General features: G+C 39.6%; 1 protein-coding gene across 3 annotated transcripts in view; it reads left to right on the plus strand.

The window, feature by feature from the left end:
* Window positions 1-20,440, plus strand: part of Ttc28 (tetratricopeptide repeat domain 28) — a 592,527-nt gene that overhangs the window by 179,357 nt on the left and 392,730 nt on the right. The window contains exon 1 of one of the 3 annotated variants that reach the window (XM_046427245.2): window positions 16,885-19,669. The exons of the other annotated variants lie outside the window; for them this stretch is intronic. Within the exon in view, the coding sequence (XP_046283201.1) occupies window positions 19,643-19,669 (27 nt within the window). The 5' untranslated portion in view covers window positions 16,885-19,642. Of the gene's footprint in view, window positions 1-16,884; window positions 19,670-20,440 lie in introns of those variants that run through there. 3 annotated transcript variants of the gene reach the window in all.

Here is a 20,440-nt window from a genome sequence, read left to right on the forward strand (position 1 = left end):
CCCCAGTACTGCCCCCACCTCAAAAAAAAAAAAAAGTAAGTTGGATTTGACATTATGGGGGAAGAGTATTTTGCTGACTAGTTTTTGAAATTTAGGAAGACCATATGGTTCAATGGAAAGAAGGAACAAGATTGAGAAATATAATGGCATTTGTCACTTATTAATTATTTGTATTTGGATAAGTCAATGGTAATTTTTTCATTTATTCAATCTTATTTAGCATTACTATGTATTAGGCACCAGTGTAGATACTACAGATAAAAAGCTGTGTTAATAGAAATCCTGCTTTTAACAACGTTTCAGGCAATTGAAAGGTGTTAACTGTATGTGTTAACTTTTCATTGCTATGATAAAATGCCTGAGAAAATCAACTGAAAGGAGGAAAGACTTATTTTGACTCATGATTTCAGTTGATGGTCACTTGGCTCTGTTGATTCTGGGCCTGTGGTGAGGCAAAACATCAGGGCAGAGAGAGTGTGGTAGAGCAAACTTCTTACCTCATGGCAGCCAGAAAGCAGAGGGAGAAAGAAAGACAGTAGTGGGGGACAAGATATAGTCTTCTGGGGCATGACCCCAAGGACAAGGTTCTACCTCGACAGTTTCTACCACCTACCAGTAGTCCATTCAGCCTTGAACCCCCCACAGGTGAATTAATTTTTCGATGAGATCAGGACTTTCATGATCCAGTCACATTCAGTAGCCCTACCTCTAAAGGTTGCCACAGTGGGGAGCAATGCATGAACCTTTGGGGGACATTAGAGATTCAAACCATAACACTATGGAAAATTAAAGAATGGCAGTAAGCCAGGAGGCCACATAAGAAACAGGCCTGAGAGCATGCTAGACACTCTTCAAGAGGCAGCCCATGAGCAAACCAGTCCTATCAATGTGTCAGGTAAGTTATTATATTTTGAATAGGATATAGTACTTAAAATCAAAGGAGGTAGCTCCTGATAGGTCCTAGATACTATTTTGTAAAGTGTTTCCCCATGTTGGTTGGAAAAAACATTTGTAAAAGCACAGAAAGTTTCAGCAAGTAGATATAAGGGGAGGAATAGGACTGGTAGTGATGGGAAGAATGATTTTTAATTTTTTAATGTCCTTTTATCTGTTTGCATTTTAAAACTTGTTAAACAACAACAACAACAAAAAAATCTCATCACAATCAACCTTTAGCATGATTTTGTCTCTGTTCTCAAACATCCTGACACTGAAATCTTCTTGTTAATATTCTTTAATTTGGGGCTGGGGCTATAGCTCACTGGCAGAGCGCTTGCCTAGCACACATGAGGCAGTGGGTTCAATCCTTAATGCCACATAAAAAAATAAACAAATGGGCTGGCGTTGTGGCTCAGTGGTAGAGTGCTTGCCGAGCATGTGTGGGGCACCGGGTTTGATCCTGGCACCATATAAAATAAATAAATAAATAAACAAAATAAAGGTATTGTGTCCATCTACAACTAAAAAAAATAAATAAAGGCATGCTGTCATCTACAACTACAGAAAAAAATTTTAAAAATTCTTTAATTTTTACCTGCTTCTCTTTTTCCCATATTTTAATTGGTGCGTTATAATCATGCATAATGGGGGATTTGTTGTTACATTTTTGCACATGCACATAATATAACAATCTAATTTTGGCCTGGCTTCTTTTGTTTATTTGTTTTATCTTGGTAATCCCTAGTTTTTATCATCTTACTCAATTTTTTTTTTTGGTACTGGAGATTGAACCCAGGGGTGCTTTACCACTGAGCCACATCCCCAGCCCTTTTTATTTTTTATTTTAAGATAGGGTCTCACTAAGTTGCTTAGGGCCTTGCCAAGTTGTTGAGGCTGGTCTTGTGATACTCTTGCCTCAGCCTTTTAAGTAACTGGGATTACCAGGGTGCACCATCATCCTGAGTGTATATTTGTTTTTAGTAACCTTCCTCCCGTGAACATGTTCCTTCAAGGCACCATTCTCTCTAGTAAGGACAATCAACATTTCCTAAGTGGACAACCTCTTACCAATAGTTATAGCCAAACCTGGAGTGTTTGAGACCAGGGAACAATCAAGAATAGGAGACATGGGGCTGGGGTTGTGGCTCAGCCGTAGAACGCTCACCTAGCATGTGCAAGGCCCTGGGTTTAATCCTCAGCATCATGTAAAAACAAACAAACAAACAAATAAATAAAGGTATCGTGTCCAACTACAACTAAAAAATAAATACTAAAACAAACAAACAAACAAAACAGAGTAGGAGACACATACCAAATATCAGAGAGTAGGTCATGGTGTCAAGGTGTCCTTGAAGGAAAGAGCCAGGCATGGGTTCAGATATCTGGATAATCAAAGACAAGGAGTAAAGCCTTTGGATAAGGGCAGGCAGCAAAAACTCAGGACTCTGCAAAGGTCACCAACGACAGAGGCAAGGTGATTGAAAATGGAGCAACAGCGGTAGCAAGAAAGAGAGGAGACTGCTGATATATATTTTCTGCAAATTGAAAGGAAAGTGACCACAACACTCAGAGCAACCAAAAGATCTTTATTGCAGCAGTGCAAAAAAGAAAGGAAAGAAGGAAAGAGAGAGAGAGAAAAGAGAAGAGATGAACAGGGAGAGAGCAAGAGCAAGAGAGAGAGAGAGCAAGAGAGAGGGGGGGCCTGGCAGGAGGGAGTTTTTATACCCCAAATCTAATGGGCCTCTGGGTCTGCAAGCTGCCTTGTTGGCCCAAGGGGGTTGAGTGCTCAGCCTTGAGCGGGACTTGACACAAACAGGTGATAAAGGACTAGATAGAGGGGGATTTGAGTATGTGGGCTATCTTGCAGCCAACATCTGTTCAGCCTGCCCTGCAGACAACACAGTTCAGCCTGCTCTGCACCCAATACAAATAGCAGGAGCTGATTTTGGGGTCTGGATGGTATCTGACCTGGAAGAGGGAAGTAGGTGGCATTTTACTTTGAAAAGCTGGAAAGCTGTTTTTTTTTTTTTTTTTTTAATCTGTTTCTCATCTCCTTCAGGCTTTCCGTTAGGAAATAAAGGAGGTTAGATATTTGGAGTAGGAATGTAAAACCCCCAAACCAAACATTTCTCTTTCTCACCCTGCCTTTGTCAAAACACACACATAAAAACACAGATGGACACTTACACCTACAGTTAGGGTATGTTTTGGGCTTTGGATGTTGTGTTCAACAGAATCTTTTTTACTGAGACGCGGGATATATTTGGTTTGATAAAACTAGAGCTCACTGGTATTATTCTGGTAAATATTTTAATACTATGTTTTGGAAAGTGACTTAAGAAAGAAGGATATCAGTCCTCTTATTCAGGAACATATTTTAGATGTTTTTTATCTTTACTAAATCTTGATTGGTGTTAGAACATCTATTTCAGGAGAGTATCAATAAAGTTATAGGAAAATGGACTTAGTATGTCTGAGAGTTTTCAAATGGTCTGACCCATTTCAGAGTGATTTGTATATGTACATTTGATATGAAATCTATACTATTTGCAAACTAAAGTCTGCTATCTCGGGTTCTATTGACATGAATTGGTTAGTTTGTTTACTCTTTTATTTATTTTATATTTCTAGAAATCCTAGGACATTGCTCTCTGAACCATTTAATTATCATTACTTTGAATTATACTCTTAAGTTTTTTGAGGTCAAACATTTATTTTCATTTATTTGGTACTGTATTTCAAATACAGGGCTTTAGGCATGCTAGACAAGTGGGAGGTCAATTTTTTTTAATATTTATTTTTTAGTTTTAGGTGACACAGTATCTTTCTTTTATTTTTATGTGGTGCTGAGGATCGAACCCAGTGCCTCACGTCTGCTAGGCAAGCGCTCCACCACTTGAGCCACAACCCCAGCTCTGGAAGGTCAAATTTTTAAACAGAGTTTTATATAAAATTAAGACAAGATACTTATAGTAAACATTTTATACCTAGAAAGTCAAAATAAGTTGACTAAGATATTAGTATAACCAAGAGTTCAGTTAATAAGTAACTTTCTTCTTAACATTCTAACTTAACATCCATCTAACTTAGGCATTATAATGGGAAAAAAGGGACTTTATATATATAATGATCAACAGTGACTTAAGAATAATATAAGTGAGAATTACATATGACTTTATATAATTTTTTATATGAAAACTTTATTTAATATAAGTAGAACTTGACTAAATGGACATATTCTCCGTCTGTGACTATTTTTGGAAATATAATGATAGTAATAAAAATTTCAACTTAAATGTAAAATTGTGTACAATGAATTTGTGTACAATGAATCAAAATACATTCAGCTGTCATATACACCTAATTAAAATAAATTAATTAATTAAAAAAATTTTCAACTTAAATTTCCTTTGGAATTTGTCATCTTTTATTTGAAATTTATTTATAGGTAAGAATACCACAATTTTTTTTAAAAATAAGGATAATAAAAAGGGATTGATTTTATAGTATGATAATGCATAATTTAAAAAAACCTTTTTAAATTATAGATGGACACAATACCTTTATTTTATTGATTTATGTGGTGCTGAGGATCAAATCCAGTGTTCCATGCATGCAAGGCAAGCGCACTACTACTGAGCCACAACCCCAGCCCAATAATGTGTAATTTTTTAAAAGCTATAATTAAAACAGAATGATATTATTTGAATGGATGATTTTAACTTTAAAACTCATGTAAATAAAAGTAACTATGATAAGAAGCTGGAAATTTCTGAAAGACAACATTGAGTTCTGGACTTTCAGGTAAAGTTGGGACTGTGGGAGTGTTACTTGTGAAGATGTCATGGTGCCTCAGAAAACAGAGGTTTCTTCAAAGGGTTCATTTTAGGTGGGAATTGATTTTGGCATTTAGTATAGGCACTGTGTTTTAGGGTTAGACTTTTAAAATTTTATCTTTGAAGTAGTGGTGCTAAAATAATTGATGATTATATAAAATAACCTTTTTAACTGCTTTTTAAGAGGGGATTGAGAAAAGGAATTGTGCACAGCTTTTATTTTTCTAGTTTGTTGGTATAGATGAGATTAGGTTAGTATATGCTGTTACTAAGATAAACATTAATTTCATCTCTACTTGGCCATATTGGCTTTGTTCTCTTTCGTTGACTTAAATGTATTGGACAAGACACCATCTAGAGCCATGATGCTCTTAGTGAAGTGCTCTGAAATACTGTCCTATATTCTGTCTTTTGGATAAACTACAGATGAGGATAATTGTGAAAATTAGTTGATGGTACAATGCAGTAATAACTTCATACCATCAGCACATACCTATGAATAAAAATCAGCCATTTAACCAATAATGTTGATCTGTTTTCACAACTTTTCATGCTGACATTAGTTTGCTAGTTGTTTTTGTTGTCCCTTGTGGAAGACAAGTAGTAGCTATGTCAATGATTTAAAAAGTTTATCAGAAGTTGGGTGCAGTGGCACATCCCTGTAGTCCCAGGTACTAGAGAGGCTGAGGCAGGAGGATAACCCCAGGAGCTCAAGGCCAGCCTGGTCCACCTAGCAGGACTCTTAAAAAAAATACATATATATATGGGATCTGGGGTTGTAACTCAGTGGTAGAGCACTTGCCTGGCATGTGAGCACTGGGTTCCATCCTCAGCACCACACATAAATAAATAAATAGATAGATAGATAGATAAACAAACAAATAAATAAAATAAAGGTCCATTGACAACCTAAAGAAATATTTGTAAAAAAGTGAATAATTTATGAGAGAAAAGGTTTTCAATTGAGAGAATTACATATTAATAACTTCTGTCTGAGTTATAAAAAGCTGGTCATGTTCTTTTTTAATAATAGCTTTATTAAGATCTAATTCATATAGCATACAGTTTAGTCTTTCAAGGTGCACAATTCAGTGGTTTTTGTATAGTCACAAAGTGGACAACCATCCCTATTATCTAATTCCAGAACATCTTCATCTCCCAGAAGAAACCCCATACCCACTAGCGGCCACTCCTCATTCTCTCCACTCCCCAGCCCCTGGCAACCGCTGAGCCACTTTCTGTCTCTATAGATTTGCCAATTCTGGGCATTCCACATAAATGGAATCATGTAATATATGACCACATTCTTTTTTAGCAGTGGAATATCTGAATCCAAGTCTAGAAATACCGACATTTTTACCCAAACAAATTTGAGCACAACTTCAGTTTTATTGCTAGACTGAATTCCACATTCCAGAAGTTGAGAGACATGAGAATATAGGTATGAAGATGAACCAGATGGAAAAAACTGTTCAAGGAGCTGCTCTTTGTGTAGAATTATTAGTGCTTCAGGAAGGAGGACTGCTTGGGGGCAAATGTGAATTAGAAAATTCTTTAAAGGCCTAGGAGTGTGGTGTAGGACAGTGGCAGAGCCCCCAGTACAACCCCCCCCCCAAGGAAATTATCAAAAATAATATTTATACCTTTCAGTTAAATTTTTAACCCTATTTTCATTTTATATGGTAGTTCAAATTTTGCTCTTTATTTTATATAGCCAACCTCAGCTACTAACAGGAAAAGTTACCTCTAGCATTGTGTTCTACCCTCAGTAGACTGGTAATAATTGTGTTAGATGGTGTAGGTGACAATAATGTGTGTGTGTGTGTGTGTGTGTCTATTTTTTTTTTTTTTTTGGTGGGGATTGAATCTTGTGAATTACCCCCAGGCAAGTCAGTCAGAGTTGCCTTATATGACTCAGAACTTAAATGGGAAATTCTTTATGATCAAAATTGCTGTTGCTTAATTTGGTAATCAGAGTGCCCACTAAGTGACCCATTCCTATACTTTTGAAATAGGAAGAAAAAGCCCATGATGTTTTTATATGGGTGGCCAGATAGACAGCACTTTAAAAATTAGCATATGAATGTTTTGACTGTCTCACTTAAGACAGCCTGTCAGTTTGGCAGCTCTGAGCCTGTTATTTCTGTGTCTTCTCCTTTTTTCAATTTCATGTTTTGACAAATGAGATTGTACTTTTGACAAGTGATTTGTATTCCATCTAAGAATTTCAAAGTGTTTTTAATTTATTTATTAAACTATCTAAAGATCATTTCATCTATTCATCTTTGGGTTATACAAAATTTTACCTAATACAAATGAAGATAGAAAGTGATAGTACTGGAGTTCTTGCAATAAAATAATTATTGGACAATAATCCTTATTACTTATTTTTTAGAAACTTATATTGTTTTCAATTCAACATCTTCTGACCGGTCGGATGTAGTATTGAGTTATGAATTATGAATAATGGTCTCTTGTTGTATCATTTGGGAGGGTGTATCTCTTGATAGGTGAATAAATGCCATGCTAAAAATATTATTACAAAAAGAAATCCTATGTATTCAATCTCATAATGAGTAACCAGCATTATATTCAGCCATTTGTTGAACACATATTTGAGTATGTAAATTAGTATGCTGGGACCTTTCCTAAGAACTGGACTTCATGGTGAACAGATACTATTCTATAGAGTTTACAAACTGTTGGGGGAACACACAGGTTAAATGAGGAAATAATGTAATTTCAAATATTAAACATACTTTTTTAAAGATGGGGTCTTTTCGCCCAAATTGGCCCTAAATTTCTGGGCTCAAGTGGTCTTCCAACCCCAGCTTTCCAAATAGTGGCACATCTTTAAATGTAATAAGTGGTTTGAAGAAGAAAATAGGATATTTAGTGATTGGGGGGGGGGGGAGTTATGTTGGTCAGGGAAGTCCTCTCGGATGACTTTCCATTTGAAAAAACAAGAACAACAAAACAAAAATAAGCAAAAATCCTGAATGTGGAGAAAGAAACCCCCACTCTGGCCTTCCAGGCAGACTAATTTAAACTACCAAGGTCACGAAGAGCTCAGGAAGGCGGTGTGGCTTCAGCCTGTGAAGGGCCAGTAGGTGAGAACCAGGGTGAAGAGTAGAGGTGAGACCACGCAGGACCGTGAGGGCTGTGGAGAGGCAGCGGGTCTCCTTGGCTGTGCAGAGGGAAGGCTTAAGTGGAAATGCACCATCTGATCCACACAACGGAAGATCATTCTGGCCACACTGAGAGGCCAGTTCCAGGAGGCATGGTAGTCCAGATGGTATGGATGGCATCTGTGGCTGAGGAGGAAGGGCGGAGGAGATGAGACAAGTGGCCGGATTTGGATTAGATTTTATAGAGAGAGAGTTGAGGACTTGCTAATGGGTTAGATGTGAAGTGTCAGGAAAGAAGAAGAATCAAGGTGACTGTTAAGTTTTTGGCTGGAATTGCTGGATGAATAAGGATGCCATTTAGTTGAGATGAAATAGAGCTGAAGGAAACCCGGGTTCTTTGGCTATGTGAGTTAGATGTATGTTAGAGATCTTAATGAAGATGTCGAGTATGCCACTGTTTACACAGGTGAGGTTCAGAATTAATATGGGAACCATCAATAGCAGATGGTATAGGATACTACCCTGAGGTCCATCAGCACTGATGACCGTAGAAACTGGATGTTTCAGTGGCTACTGCAAATTCTCTGTCACTCTTCTTTGTGTCACTTATTTTATATTCAGTGTCCTGCCAGAGAATTGGGCCTAGGTGTTGTGTTTTCATTCTAGCTATCAGGTGATGAGGGACAGTAATAATTTGCTTTCTAATTGCTCTCATGAGAGGGATAACCTCCATTCTACCCAGAATCAGAGAACAGAAGAGACCCCCAAAACAGAGGATGGGAGTTCAGAAGTGAGGCAATTCAACAACTGCCATAAAAGTGTGTTTACAAAAAAAAGGACTGTGGTTATACTCTCAAATCGTTCGTGTTTCAGTTGTGTGAATTCAATCCATTTGATTGCTACTAGTGAACTCATGATTATGGAGCTTAGCAGTAAGTCATCAGAGAGCTTCCAAAAGGACCCCCCCCCCCACACACACACAACCTGTTTCCTGCCCTAGGATTAAGAAGAACTCACTGTCTCTTTTACCAAGAAAATAATAGCGTCTTTTGGTAAACACACACACACATAAATAATCCCCCAGTTCAACCATCTTTTTAAAAAAAATTTTTTTAGTTGTAACTTGGTACAATTTCTTTCTTTATTTTTAATGTGGTGCGGAGGATCGAACCCAGTACCTCACACATGCAAGGCAAGTGCTCTACCACTGAGCTACAGCCCCAGCCCCTCAAACATCTTTTAAAAGTAACACCTACATATTAAACAAACAAACCCTACACACTTGCAGTTACTACTATTGTATAATCAGCGTCCTTTAGGAAGGTTAATAAATCCCAAACTCCATATTGTGGCCCAAATAGCTTATCACTGAAGCTACTCAAGATAAATTTTAATTAAAGATGAAATATGCTAAATTTTCTTCCTGATTGGTAAATTGTATAACAGCAAAATTATGCATGCTCTATAGCCATGGCTACTTAGTATAGAAAGTAACAAGATATTATAGTTCATTGATCTGATTTATATAGGAACATTCCTAACATAGCCACAGCATTCTTGTGATAGAAGATGGACTGCTTGCCAACGAGATAACAAAGTATTTCCAGGATAGCGCCTGTGTCCTTTTATAAGCATCATTGGAAAATGGATGCTGGACATTAACATAGAATGCTGACAGATGGTTACTTGCAGATTTGCGGCTTGTTGCTAAGTTTTGTTAAGGTGAGGTCGAAATGTGCTTTACTCTTACCCATGCTGTGAAGACATGACCTCTTTGAGTCACTACTGGATGTCTTGAGTGTTCAGCGATGATGCTCCACTCTTGCTGGCTTGAACTTGAGAGTCTTCCAGTCCTGATGAGCTCAGGGATTGTTTACCTTTCAGTGTCCCTTAGCCCCGCCTTGTGGAGTTCCCCTACATTGGGCAAATGAGTGTTCAGCTAAAACCCCAGGGGACCCTCTGCTGCCTTCTGGAGCTCTTGTCTCTCTAGCCACCTCCACTTCTCTACTTTGATTGTTCCAGCTATTTCCTCCTTCTCCAACACTCATCTCTCCCTTCAACTCTGCGAGACCCTGTGCTCTTCCTAGGACTTCCTTCCTGCTCTTGGTGTGGAATGTATCTCCAGGCAGAAAGCCAGGGTGATGCTGCTCCTCTGGTTTGTTCAAGTACTGGGCTGTTGATTGTCCGCAATACTTGGAAAGCAGTTTTGTTTTGTTTTGTTTTTTTCTTTATTTTGTCCAGTTTTTCTTTTCTATTTTGCTCAGTATAGTGAGACTGGTCCCAGTTGCTCTGTCATGGTTGAAAGAAAAGTGGCACAGGATTGATCACACACACCTGGGACAGGAAGTGGGTCTGCAAAAAGACAGGGAGAGCAGCAGCAGCTCCCCTTGAATGTTCCCTTTTATAGGCGAGAATCATGGCTGCACGCCGGGGCGGGTTTAGTTTTGATTGACATAGTAAGTACCCTCTGATCTTGTGGAAGGCAGTTTTGTTTCTTGGGAACAGAGACGGGCAGTTTTCCTATCTTGGGAACAGGGAAACTGGCCTGTCCCTTTATCTTCTCAAGGAGAGAACAGGGAAACCAGTATGTCCCCATCCCAGGGGCCGGTAAGTTGTCTCCTATCTCTCAAAGAGAGAACAGGGAGAGACCAGCATGTCTCCAGGCCACTAGGTTTTTATCTCGGGCTACTTTCCGTTTCTTGGGAATAAGAACAGTAGTCATAAAGTGGGGGTATGGAAAAGGAAGATGGCTGCAATTATGCTAACAATGGGCAGGTAGAAGTCTCATTAGAAAAATCACAGAAACACATGAGCATTAGCTCTGGTATTCTGTGCTATCTAAATTGTAATTAATATAAAATCCATTGTATGATGAAGAAAGAGAAAAGAAAATCAGAATTATAATAGAAAAACAATAACAGTATAACCATATTAAGCATGCAGGATTTTCCTATGTACAGGATGTACTATGTGTGTATATAATTGCACATATAATTTAATCTTTCCAACAACTATACTCAGGTAGGTGTTATTATTGTTCAGGTAGGTGTTATTATTATCATCTCCATTTAAAGAGTTAGAAATTGGGACTAAGAAAAATGAAGTAACATAAGGTCACACAGCTGGTAAATGATGGCTCTTGGGTTTGAACCAGGCAATATTGGCCAAATGAAAGTTGCTAAGGAAAATAAAAAATTACTTAAGGAAACTGAGTATGTTTCCTATCCCATTTGGATGAATTTGAAAGAATATTGTGCCACCTCTCCTATGAAGTTGCTATATTTAAAATGATAGCATTGTTCAAGATTTAATTTTATGCCCCTCCCCTTTATTGTTCAAACTCCATCCCTGGAAGAGTTTTAACCATTACCTTTTAAACATACTATTGGTATGTGAATGAGACCCCAAATCTCATGATAGCTCTTTGTATGTACATATCTATTTATCTAGCTATTGATATGTACATATCTATTTATCTAGCTATTGTATGTACATATCTATTTATCTAGCTATTGATATTGAAATGCACACTATCCATTTATCCTTGACTCTAGATTATTACTCCACCTACACACTTCATGTTCCTGTATCTCTCTTATCATCACCCCAGACTCTACAAGTCTCAAACTGCATTCAGTATCCTCTGCTCTTTTTGTGACTTGTGCATCAATTAGTGGAGAGTCTTTTTCTAAAAGACGGTGAAACTTTGGGATCACCTTTAAATCCTTCCCTCTCTCCCCTTATCGATAGGACCTCTCCCCTTTCTTAGGACCTGTTTTACTTCTGAAATGTATCTCAAGAAGTTCCTTTTTCTATCTCTGCTGCCCTAATTCAAGATGCCCTCATAAGGTCCCTTGTTGATTTATTGTAACAGAAACTCACTTGGCCTTCCCATCATTATTGTTCTCCTACTCATTCTATCCTTCACAGTACTTGCAGAATTATCAGCATAAGACTCAAATAGATTTATCAATACCATGATTAAAATCCTGTGCTGGGCTGGGGTTGTGGCTCAGCGATAGTGCACTTGCCTAGCATGTGTGAGGCACTGGGTTCGATTCTAAGCACCACATATAAATAAATAAAATAAATGTCCATCAACAACTAGAAAAAATATTTTAAAAAATCCTGTGTTGCTGCATCATTGTAATCTAAATTAGGAATTAAGAGCAAGGCTTTGAAGTCTGACCTTAATTTTCTTTGTGCCACTTTCTAGCCATGATATGATGAGAATTTACTTAACCTTATAGCTTTAGTTTCCTCTTCCATAAAATGGGCCTAATAATAGTTCTTCATAAAAGCATTTATTTCAATGAAATGAAAAATATTTAAAATATTTCACCACCTGGCACATACTCAATAAATGATAGTTATTATTACTCTGAATAGAAAAGCATTTACCACCTTTTAAACTTAGCTTCACTCCCTCTTGCCTTCAGGCATTCGATGACTTGCTAACATGGCCTCATTATCCCACCTTCAGGTTTTGGCTCTTGCTCTGTTCATTCAGTCTGAAGCACTGCCACCCACACCCTTTCTCTCCTTGTGGAAAGAATATTGTGCTACCTCTCCTGTGAAACTTTCTCACCACAGTCAGAAGTAATTACTCTTTAGGGCTTCTTTATTCTTAATGAGAGAATATGCCATTAATTATTCCATTCTTCTAGTGCTTAGCTTGGGCTAAGTCCTTGGGCTCCTGAGAGTCAGGAAATAGCAAGATCAATTGGTGTTAGCTGCCCCTGTTGTTATTTTTTTCTGTTAGTCATGTACCTGTCTTCTCTTTTACCTCCACCAAACAGCTATCTCCTCCAGGACAAAAATTATCTGATTTATTTTTGTCTTGTCTCACAGAGCCTTGTACTGTCCAGGGTGCATAATGAGTGCTCAGTAAATGAGTGTTGAATCAAAGGCTTGGGATTCAACCTCTCTGGAGCTGCCTGGTAATGGACAGAGGTGAGGGTGGGGGTGGGTGAGGTTAGATGCGATGTTGTCCAGCCATCTGCCACGGTTTCCTGCCACAGGATGGGAGCCTGGTCCTATATCAGCAGGCAGAGTGGCAGAATTCCTATTGTAACAGGTTATTTTAGGTTTTTTTTCCCCCAAGCAAAGCAAGGCCTTCACATTCTTTTTTTTAAATATTTTTTTATAGTAGATGAGCACAATACCTTTATTTTATTTTTATATGGTGCTGAGGATCGAACCCAGTGCCTCACACATGCTAGGCGAGCGTTCTACCAACTGAACTTCAGTCCCAGCCCGGCCTTCACATTCTTAATGCATCCAATTTTGTGAACTATCACTAATGAGGCAAGATTTTTTGGAATCAAATATACTTCTACCTTTGTCCCTTTATTTTTTCCCTTTACCTCTTTAGTACTTGAAAGTCATTTAAGGGTCTTTAGGAAAATTAATGTATTTTCCAAATACTGTTTCACATTGAACTTAATAATGTACTTCTAAAACACGATAAATGTAAATAAGTACGAGGCCAGCTTTTGCAGGCATTTACCCTATGATCAATGTCAGACATATCACTCCTTAGGAAATCTTGAAGAAATTCACAACAATGAAAAAAGGTGTGTTTTCACCATTCATTTCCTCTTTCTTGCTTTTGTTCAGATTTGAATAGACAAGTAGTTATTGAGGAAAATATTATTTTAATAGACTGTTTTACAGTATCTGCTTTTAGGAAAGTGATTTGCAAATGCTATGTTAAAAATGAGGAAGTTATAAAAATGCTTTTTAGTAGCTACAGATCTGGGAAAATGTGTTCTTACTGTTCAGTGTTGGATCTCTGAAACAATAATGTTAAATGACAACATTTTGAACTAACTGTGCTAACTTGGTAACTCCACATAAATAATTCTTCTTGATGGAGAAAGTATATTGGTGTAATACTAAATCTGTAAATATTTCAAGTACAAATACCAATTCAATTTGGGTTAAGTAAAATAAATAAATAAAGGCACAGAGAAGAAAGAATAAAATGATTTAAGACAGTGTTGGTATTTAAAGGCTTCTGGGTATGGTCCTCTACCGAGTGGTACCTATTAAATGAAAGCTGAAACAGCTCACCGGACAGCAGGGGCAGAAGTGCCCTACAGATTACAAATAAGTGACCCAAAGGCAATATAACTAAAAAATTGGAAACTGGTTTAAAACCTTGCATCACTTTCAAGTTTTAGATTGATTCTTTCTACAGAAAGTGTTTTTTTTTTTTTTTTTTTTGTTTGTTTCCTCTTCTGTTATGGCCACTCCTCTCAGACCCTCCCACCCCCAGTTTAAATAACTTGTGTACTGTAAAGTCCAACAACATCTGAGCAGGGAGACCGCTGTTCGGTTCACAGACCAAAAGTAGTATGCATGTGGAGTCACGGATGCCTTAGGAAAACTACCCCACAGATTAGGAACTATTAGATCTCTTAATTTACATATGGGAAAGTGAAGCCTTGAGTGGTTAAATCAGCAGTCACAAATTAGGACCTGAGACGAAATTTAGTCCTCCAGGCATGTTTTGTTTGACCTGTTAGGATGCTTTAAATTTTTTTAGCAAACTGTTAGAAATCAGGAAATTTCTAGCTTCTCATGAAAATTTAGAGGCTCTGGCACTGTTGGACTGATATTCCTGTATGACATCAGTTCACTGGAGTTGTATTGCATCTGCCCCCTTTACATGATCCATGTATCTCCAGGTTTCTACTCCTCACAATTCTCTCCTGTTTCACTTATTCATGTGACTTGCCTTGACTTTCAGAACATGTCATACAGCATGTCAAAGAGTAGAAACTTCTTTTGACTCCTAAAGCAATTGTAGGTTTCTACCTCCATTACTCAAGCAGTGGTTTGTAAACAGAAGAAGTGCTTTCCCATTGCCACGGACTTGCAGCATGGTGTTAACTGGCTGCTTACCTTCTCTGAACTCCAGTTTTGTTATTTGTCAAATGGCCATAGCATTTTAATCATGCAAATAGTTTAAAAAATTAGAATCAGCCCCATAAAATAATAGTCAATATTTTGTGTTATATTAGGTTATTTTAAAATGTCGTTTCAAGCCAGGTACAGTGGTGCGTGCCTGTAGTCCCAGCTGCTCAGCAGTCTGAGGCACTGGGATCACTTGAGTCCAGGAGTTGAAAACCAGCTTGGGCAACATGGGGTCAAAGAAAACCCCAAAACACAAAACAACAAAAAAACATGGAGTTACATGCTTGTAATCCCAGTGGCTCAGAGTCTGAAATAGAGGATTGCAAGTTCAAGGCCAGCCACTTAGCAAGGTCCTAAGAAGCTTAGTGAGATCCTGTCTCAGAAAAAAAAAAAAAAAAGGACTGGGGATGTGGCACAGTGGTGGTTTATAAAGCACCCCTGGGTTGAATCTCTAGTATCCCCCATCCCCACAAAAGAGCTGCTTCAACCTGCCCCCTTCCCATTATTAATCCTTTCAATGTTTTACATTCTATAGGATAAAGTCTAAATTATTTTGGTTTACATTCCCAGCCATTTGGTTTTAATATATCTTTCTAAAGTATCTCTTATTTTGTATGACGTTGAATATGATTTTATTCTTTCACCATTTTTTAAGGGGAGTACTGGGGATTGAACCCAGGGGCACTCAACCAAGAGCCACATCCCCAGCCCTATTTTGTGTTTTATTTAGAGACAGGGTCTCACTGAGCTACTTAGTGCCTCGCTTTTGCTGAGGCTGGCTTTGAACTCATGATCCTCCTGTCTCAGCCTCCCAAACCACTGTGATTTCAGGCATACTTCACCGCATCCGGCTCATCATTCATTCTTTTTATCATATAAATATTAAATACTTCTGTGCTAGGTACTGTTCTAGACACTGGGGATTACAAAGTTGAATAAGACAAAAGTCCCTGTCTCTAATATTCTCATACTTAGGTTTTCTATCTGTCTGTCTATTGGGGTGTGTGTGTGTGTGTGTGTGTGTGTATGTGTGTGTGTGTGTGTGTATATATATATATGTGTGTGTGTGTGTGTGTGTGTGTATTTATATTTTAAAATAAATTTATATTTTAGTGCTGGGAATTGAACATGCTAGGCAAGTGCTCAGAGCAACATCCTCCATCCAAGACATATATTGTAAGCAGGTCAGTATTTTGTATTTTGAAGACATCTTACATATGCCTGTCTCCTTTGCTCACAGAATTCTCCCTTTTCTCTCTCTTTTAAAAATTGTTTTATTCAACAAGTATTATTGTTTTGCCTTCTCTGTGTGAGGTAATGTTCACTGGGTGTTGATGTTTTAACAAAGTTCCTGCTCCTTTGGAATTTATGTTTTTGTGGGGTGAATAGATGTTTTATAATAAACAAACAAAATATGTGATTGGGCTTTTGAAGTAACATGTAGCAGAGTCAGAGGATAGATAATACCAGGTAAGGGTCATGACACTGTTATATTAGGTGTGATGGTGAGAGACAGCTTCCTAACATGATTTTTGAACAGTCCTGAAGGAACTGAGGAAAGCAGCCACAAGGGTATCTGGAGGAAGTGTTTTCCACAAATATATACCTGGCATGTTTAAGGGACAGTGGGAGGGCCGGTATATCGAGGGCTTAGTAAGGGAGCAGGAGAAGGAGTGAGCTCAGAGACATTGGAAGGTCCTAAAAGGCATTGCAGCCATGCTAAGCACTTGGGTTTTTGGTGCCAGAATAAGTCACATCTCTTGTGATTTTTTTTCTTTTCTTTTCTTTTTTTTTATTATTGGTTGTTCAAAACATTACAAAGCTCTTGACATATCATATTTCATACATTTGATTCAAGTGGGTTATGAACTCCCATTTTTACCCCGTATACAGATTGCAGAATCACATCGGTCACACATCCACGTTTTTACATATTGCCATACTAGTGACTGTTGTATTCTGCTGCCTTTCCTATCCTCTACTATCCTCCCGCCCCTCCCCTCCCATCTTCTCTCTCTACCCCATCTACTGTAATTCATTTCTCTCCCTTGTTTTTTCCCTTTCCCCCTCACTTCCTCTTATATGTAATTTTGTATAACAATGAGGGTCTCCTTCCATTTCCATGCAATTTCCCTTCTCTCTCCCTTTCCCTCCCACCTCTCGTCCCTGTTTAATGTTAATCTTCTTCTCATGCTCTTCCTCCCTGCTCTGTTGTTAGTTTCTCTCCTTATATCAAAGAAGACATTTGGCATTTGTTTTTTAGGGATTGGTTAGCTTCACTTAGCATAATCTGCTCTAATGCCATCCATTTCCCTGCAAATTCCATGATTTTGTCATTTTTTAGTGCAGAGTAATACTCCATTGTGTATAAATGCCACATTTTTTTTTAGGTTGGGGTGCACTGAAACCTAGAGGTGATTTTTTTTCTTCAAGTTCCTTGTGAAGTCTTCCTTGGCCACCCTGCTTATGATTTCTCCTAACTCCTAGGACTCCTATGGACCACAGAACTCATTAGTTGTCCAACTAACTAACTGTAAGAGGCAGCAAGTGCCTGGCTGTCTTCTTACAGGATTTCTGTTCTGTCCTAATTTCTTTGTAACCTCCTCTGGCTTAGAGACTTAGTTTTATACCTTTCTATCCCACAGGATGCTGTGCACTGAGTTGATACTTAATATGTATTTGTTTTGTGAGGCTCTTCTTTCAGATGTCAGCAGGAGGAATTTGAAAGTGATGTACAGGAAAGAAGTGAGAGGATTTGGTGATAGATTAGATATAAGGAATGGTGTTGAGGTTTCAGTTTGTGATCCTGGAAGGATAATGGTGTTATGGACAAAAAAAGGAAAGTTAGGAAGAGAAGCTGATTTAGGAAGAGACTGAATCAATTTAGTTTGAATTTATTGAATTTTCTTTGCTAGTAGGATGTCCACATGAAGTTGCCCAGAATATTATGGATGCATCAGAATACAAACAGAATTGGAGCTACTTGTGACTGCTGCCTGAAGTCATGTAATCTTCTCAAGAGCAGGGATAGCCCCTTCCTCATGTTTCTAGTGCCTAGGAAAGGAGCTGGCAAATAACGGGTGCTTGTTGTTGGTAGTTGATAGGCTTATTGAGATGAGAGGTGAGGTTATTGAGATGAGGCTGGCATGTAGCTATGAAGCTTAACATGAAAAGAATACAGGCTTTGAAAAAAGTTCCTTGTGGGTTTGACTTCTAGCCCCACCATGCTCTATGTGTGGTCTCTGTTGAGCCAGTGACTCCTCTGAATCGCCTGTCCTCATCCTCGAAATGGAGTGATAAGACCACTCCTACATGGATATGTGGGCCAATTGTAATTGTTTGGGGTGTTTTGATGATTTATTTATAATATGATATAGTTAGTGGTCCATCTGTATATTATCTTCCATATCAGTCAGTTCTGACAATGCATTCAGCACTCTGAGAGTAATTAAGTTAAACACTGGGAACACTGGGCTCAGTACATCCATTACTATCATAATGTACATTAGTTGGTAATACTACCTTTTATATTAACAGCTATCAAAACAGAGTCATGATAGCATGGGATTTGATAGACATGTTGGATGATTAATAATAGAATTACATAGTATTTTCTATTTATAGATTAATCTGCTTAACTAAGAGAATCATCTCATAGAAGATGAATGAAAATCCTCATATTTTTATGTAATAAAATTAGCACTAAATTTAGAGAAGCAATTAGAATCTATATTTAGCTTCATTTTGGGCAAAACTCTTGGTTACCTTGATAGATACCTCAAGTCTCTTTTCTTCAAGTCAGAAATTAAGTTTTTAAAGCCTTCTGGTCTAGGATCTCCTTTGCCTTTTTTCTCTGAATATAAATCCTAAATCCATGTCTTTTGAAAGGGTTTTCTAACTTCTTATATCTCTTCTGGATCTGTTTCTTTGGAGCCTTTGGGTCCTCCAGAACTGTATGCTTTGCCTTACTTTTTGCATCTGAGCAGATGTCGTGGCACTAAGACCCAGAAACCGTTTCGCTGTGTGGCTGGAGCTGGGCAGGCTGTGCTTGCACTGAAGGGAAGGAAGTCATTAGTGCAGACTGAGCTGTGGAGTTGGGTTCTTGCAGGATTTCCTTCCAGCCTTTCCCTACTAAGGTTCTTGGGAATTAAAAAAAAAAAAATCTAAACACACAAACCAAGTTTTCCTATTTACAGTGTTCAGGGAAGGTAGGCATTCCGGGAAGGGCAGCTCCTTTTCCCAAGTTATCCAAGAAGGAAAAGAAAACAGCATAAAAGAAGCTCTGATTACAGATCTTTGGAATTTTCTTTGCTAAATTTTACAAACGAGAAATACACCCAGAATTTTGGGAATTGCTCCAGGCTGCTCGTGAGGGTTTGATTGCTTGTCTAATCTTTTTTGAGAAGAGAAGAATTCGCCAAAGGGGTTTGGATGGCAGGAGCCCGGCTGGGTTTCTGCAGCAGCTCGCGTTCTCAGTCTCTTCTCTGAGAGAGGGTCTCTGTAGCCAGCTCCGAGACCCCCTGCCGCAGGCTCCTTTTGCAAGCGCCAGCCGGGGAAAATGCCCCGCTCTGGCAGGAGTACACTGGTGGCTGCTGGGACTTCCTAGCGCGGTGGGAAGTGTGTTCGTGGTTTGGGGATACTTTTCATTGAACTGAAGGCGAAAAGACTGGACTCTCCTGGGCTTTTTCCCTTTGCAGTGAATATGGGGAAGAATTAGGGGGTGGAAGGGAGGCAGCATGACTTGCAGTCGCCGCTGCCCTGCATCTGCCCCCAGCCCCCAGCCAACATCTTGATGTTCCACGTATCGGCTGTACAAATATGATGAAATGGCAGCCCCGGAAGAAGGTAAGTGTCACGGAGTGGGGACGGGGCCCGGAGCCCCACTCAGGGATGGGTGACTGGGGTCGGCCCTCGGTCCCTCCACATCTTTCACAGTTCTCTGGGCCGGGGTGCAGACAGCCCTGGACCCTGAGGGACTCACGCCGTTCCCTTCGGGACAAGTTACCAAGTCTGGTCTGCGTCCACTGCCCTCCAAGTTTTCCTTCTTGGTATGCGTGGACCCTCAGGGGTGACAGCTCAGAAACACCCGTTCGCTCTAGAGCCCTGTGGAGCCCGTGACATCCTTAGCTTTGCCCGAGCCAGCCAAGAGCTTCCAGGGTCCGAGGACTCGGCGGCGCAGGGTCTCGGGGTGGGGGCCGTCTGGGGCTGCCCGGGACTCGTTCCAGCGGCCCCGCAGGTGGGTCTTGGAGCACCTACTTCCCCAAGGGGTTAACCGTCTCCAAGCCGCTGGCAGCCGCTTCCCCAGGGCCCCGCTGGGGGGCGAGCAGCCCCAGCACAACCGCGCCGTGGCTGGTTCCCGGGCGGCGGGCCGCGGGGCCTCCCGCCCGAGCGCCCCGGGCGGGCCGGGCCGGGCCTCGAGCCGTGGGGCGCGGGCGGCCGCGTGGGCCCGGAGCGCGGCCATTGTGCGCCGGCTGGTGTCCGCGGGTCGGCGTGAGCCGCGTGTGTGCCCCGAGCGTGGGCAGGGGAGGGGACACCTCGCTTTTTGCGAGATTATTTCCTAATATGGCTCCTTTGTTGAGAACTCAAGAAAAAAACAATCCAGTGGTTCTATCAAAA

The sequence above is a fragment of the Marmota monax genome, unplaced genomic scaffold (assembly GCF_021218885.2).
Source record: "Marmota monax isolate L192 unplaced genomic scaffold, Marmota_monax_Labrador192_F-V1.1 WCK01_AAM20220418_F8-fsc00177, whole genome shotgun sequence".
Classification (NCBI taxonomy): Eukaryota; Metazoa; Chordata; class Mammalia; order Rodentia; family Sciuridae; genus Marmota; species Marmota monax.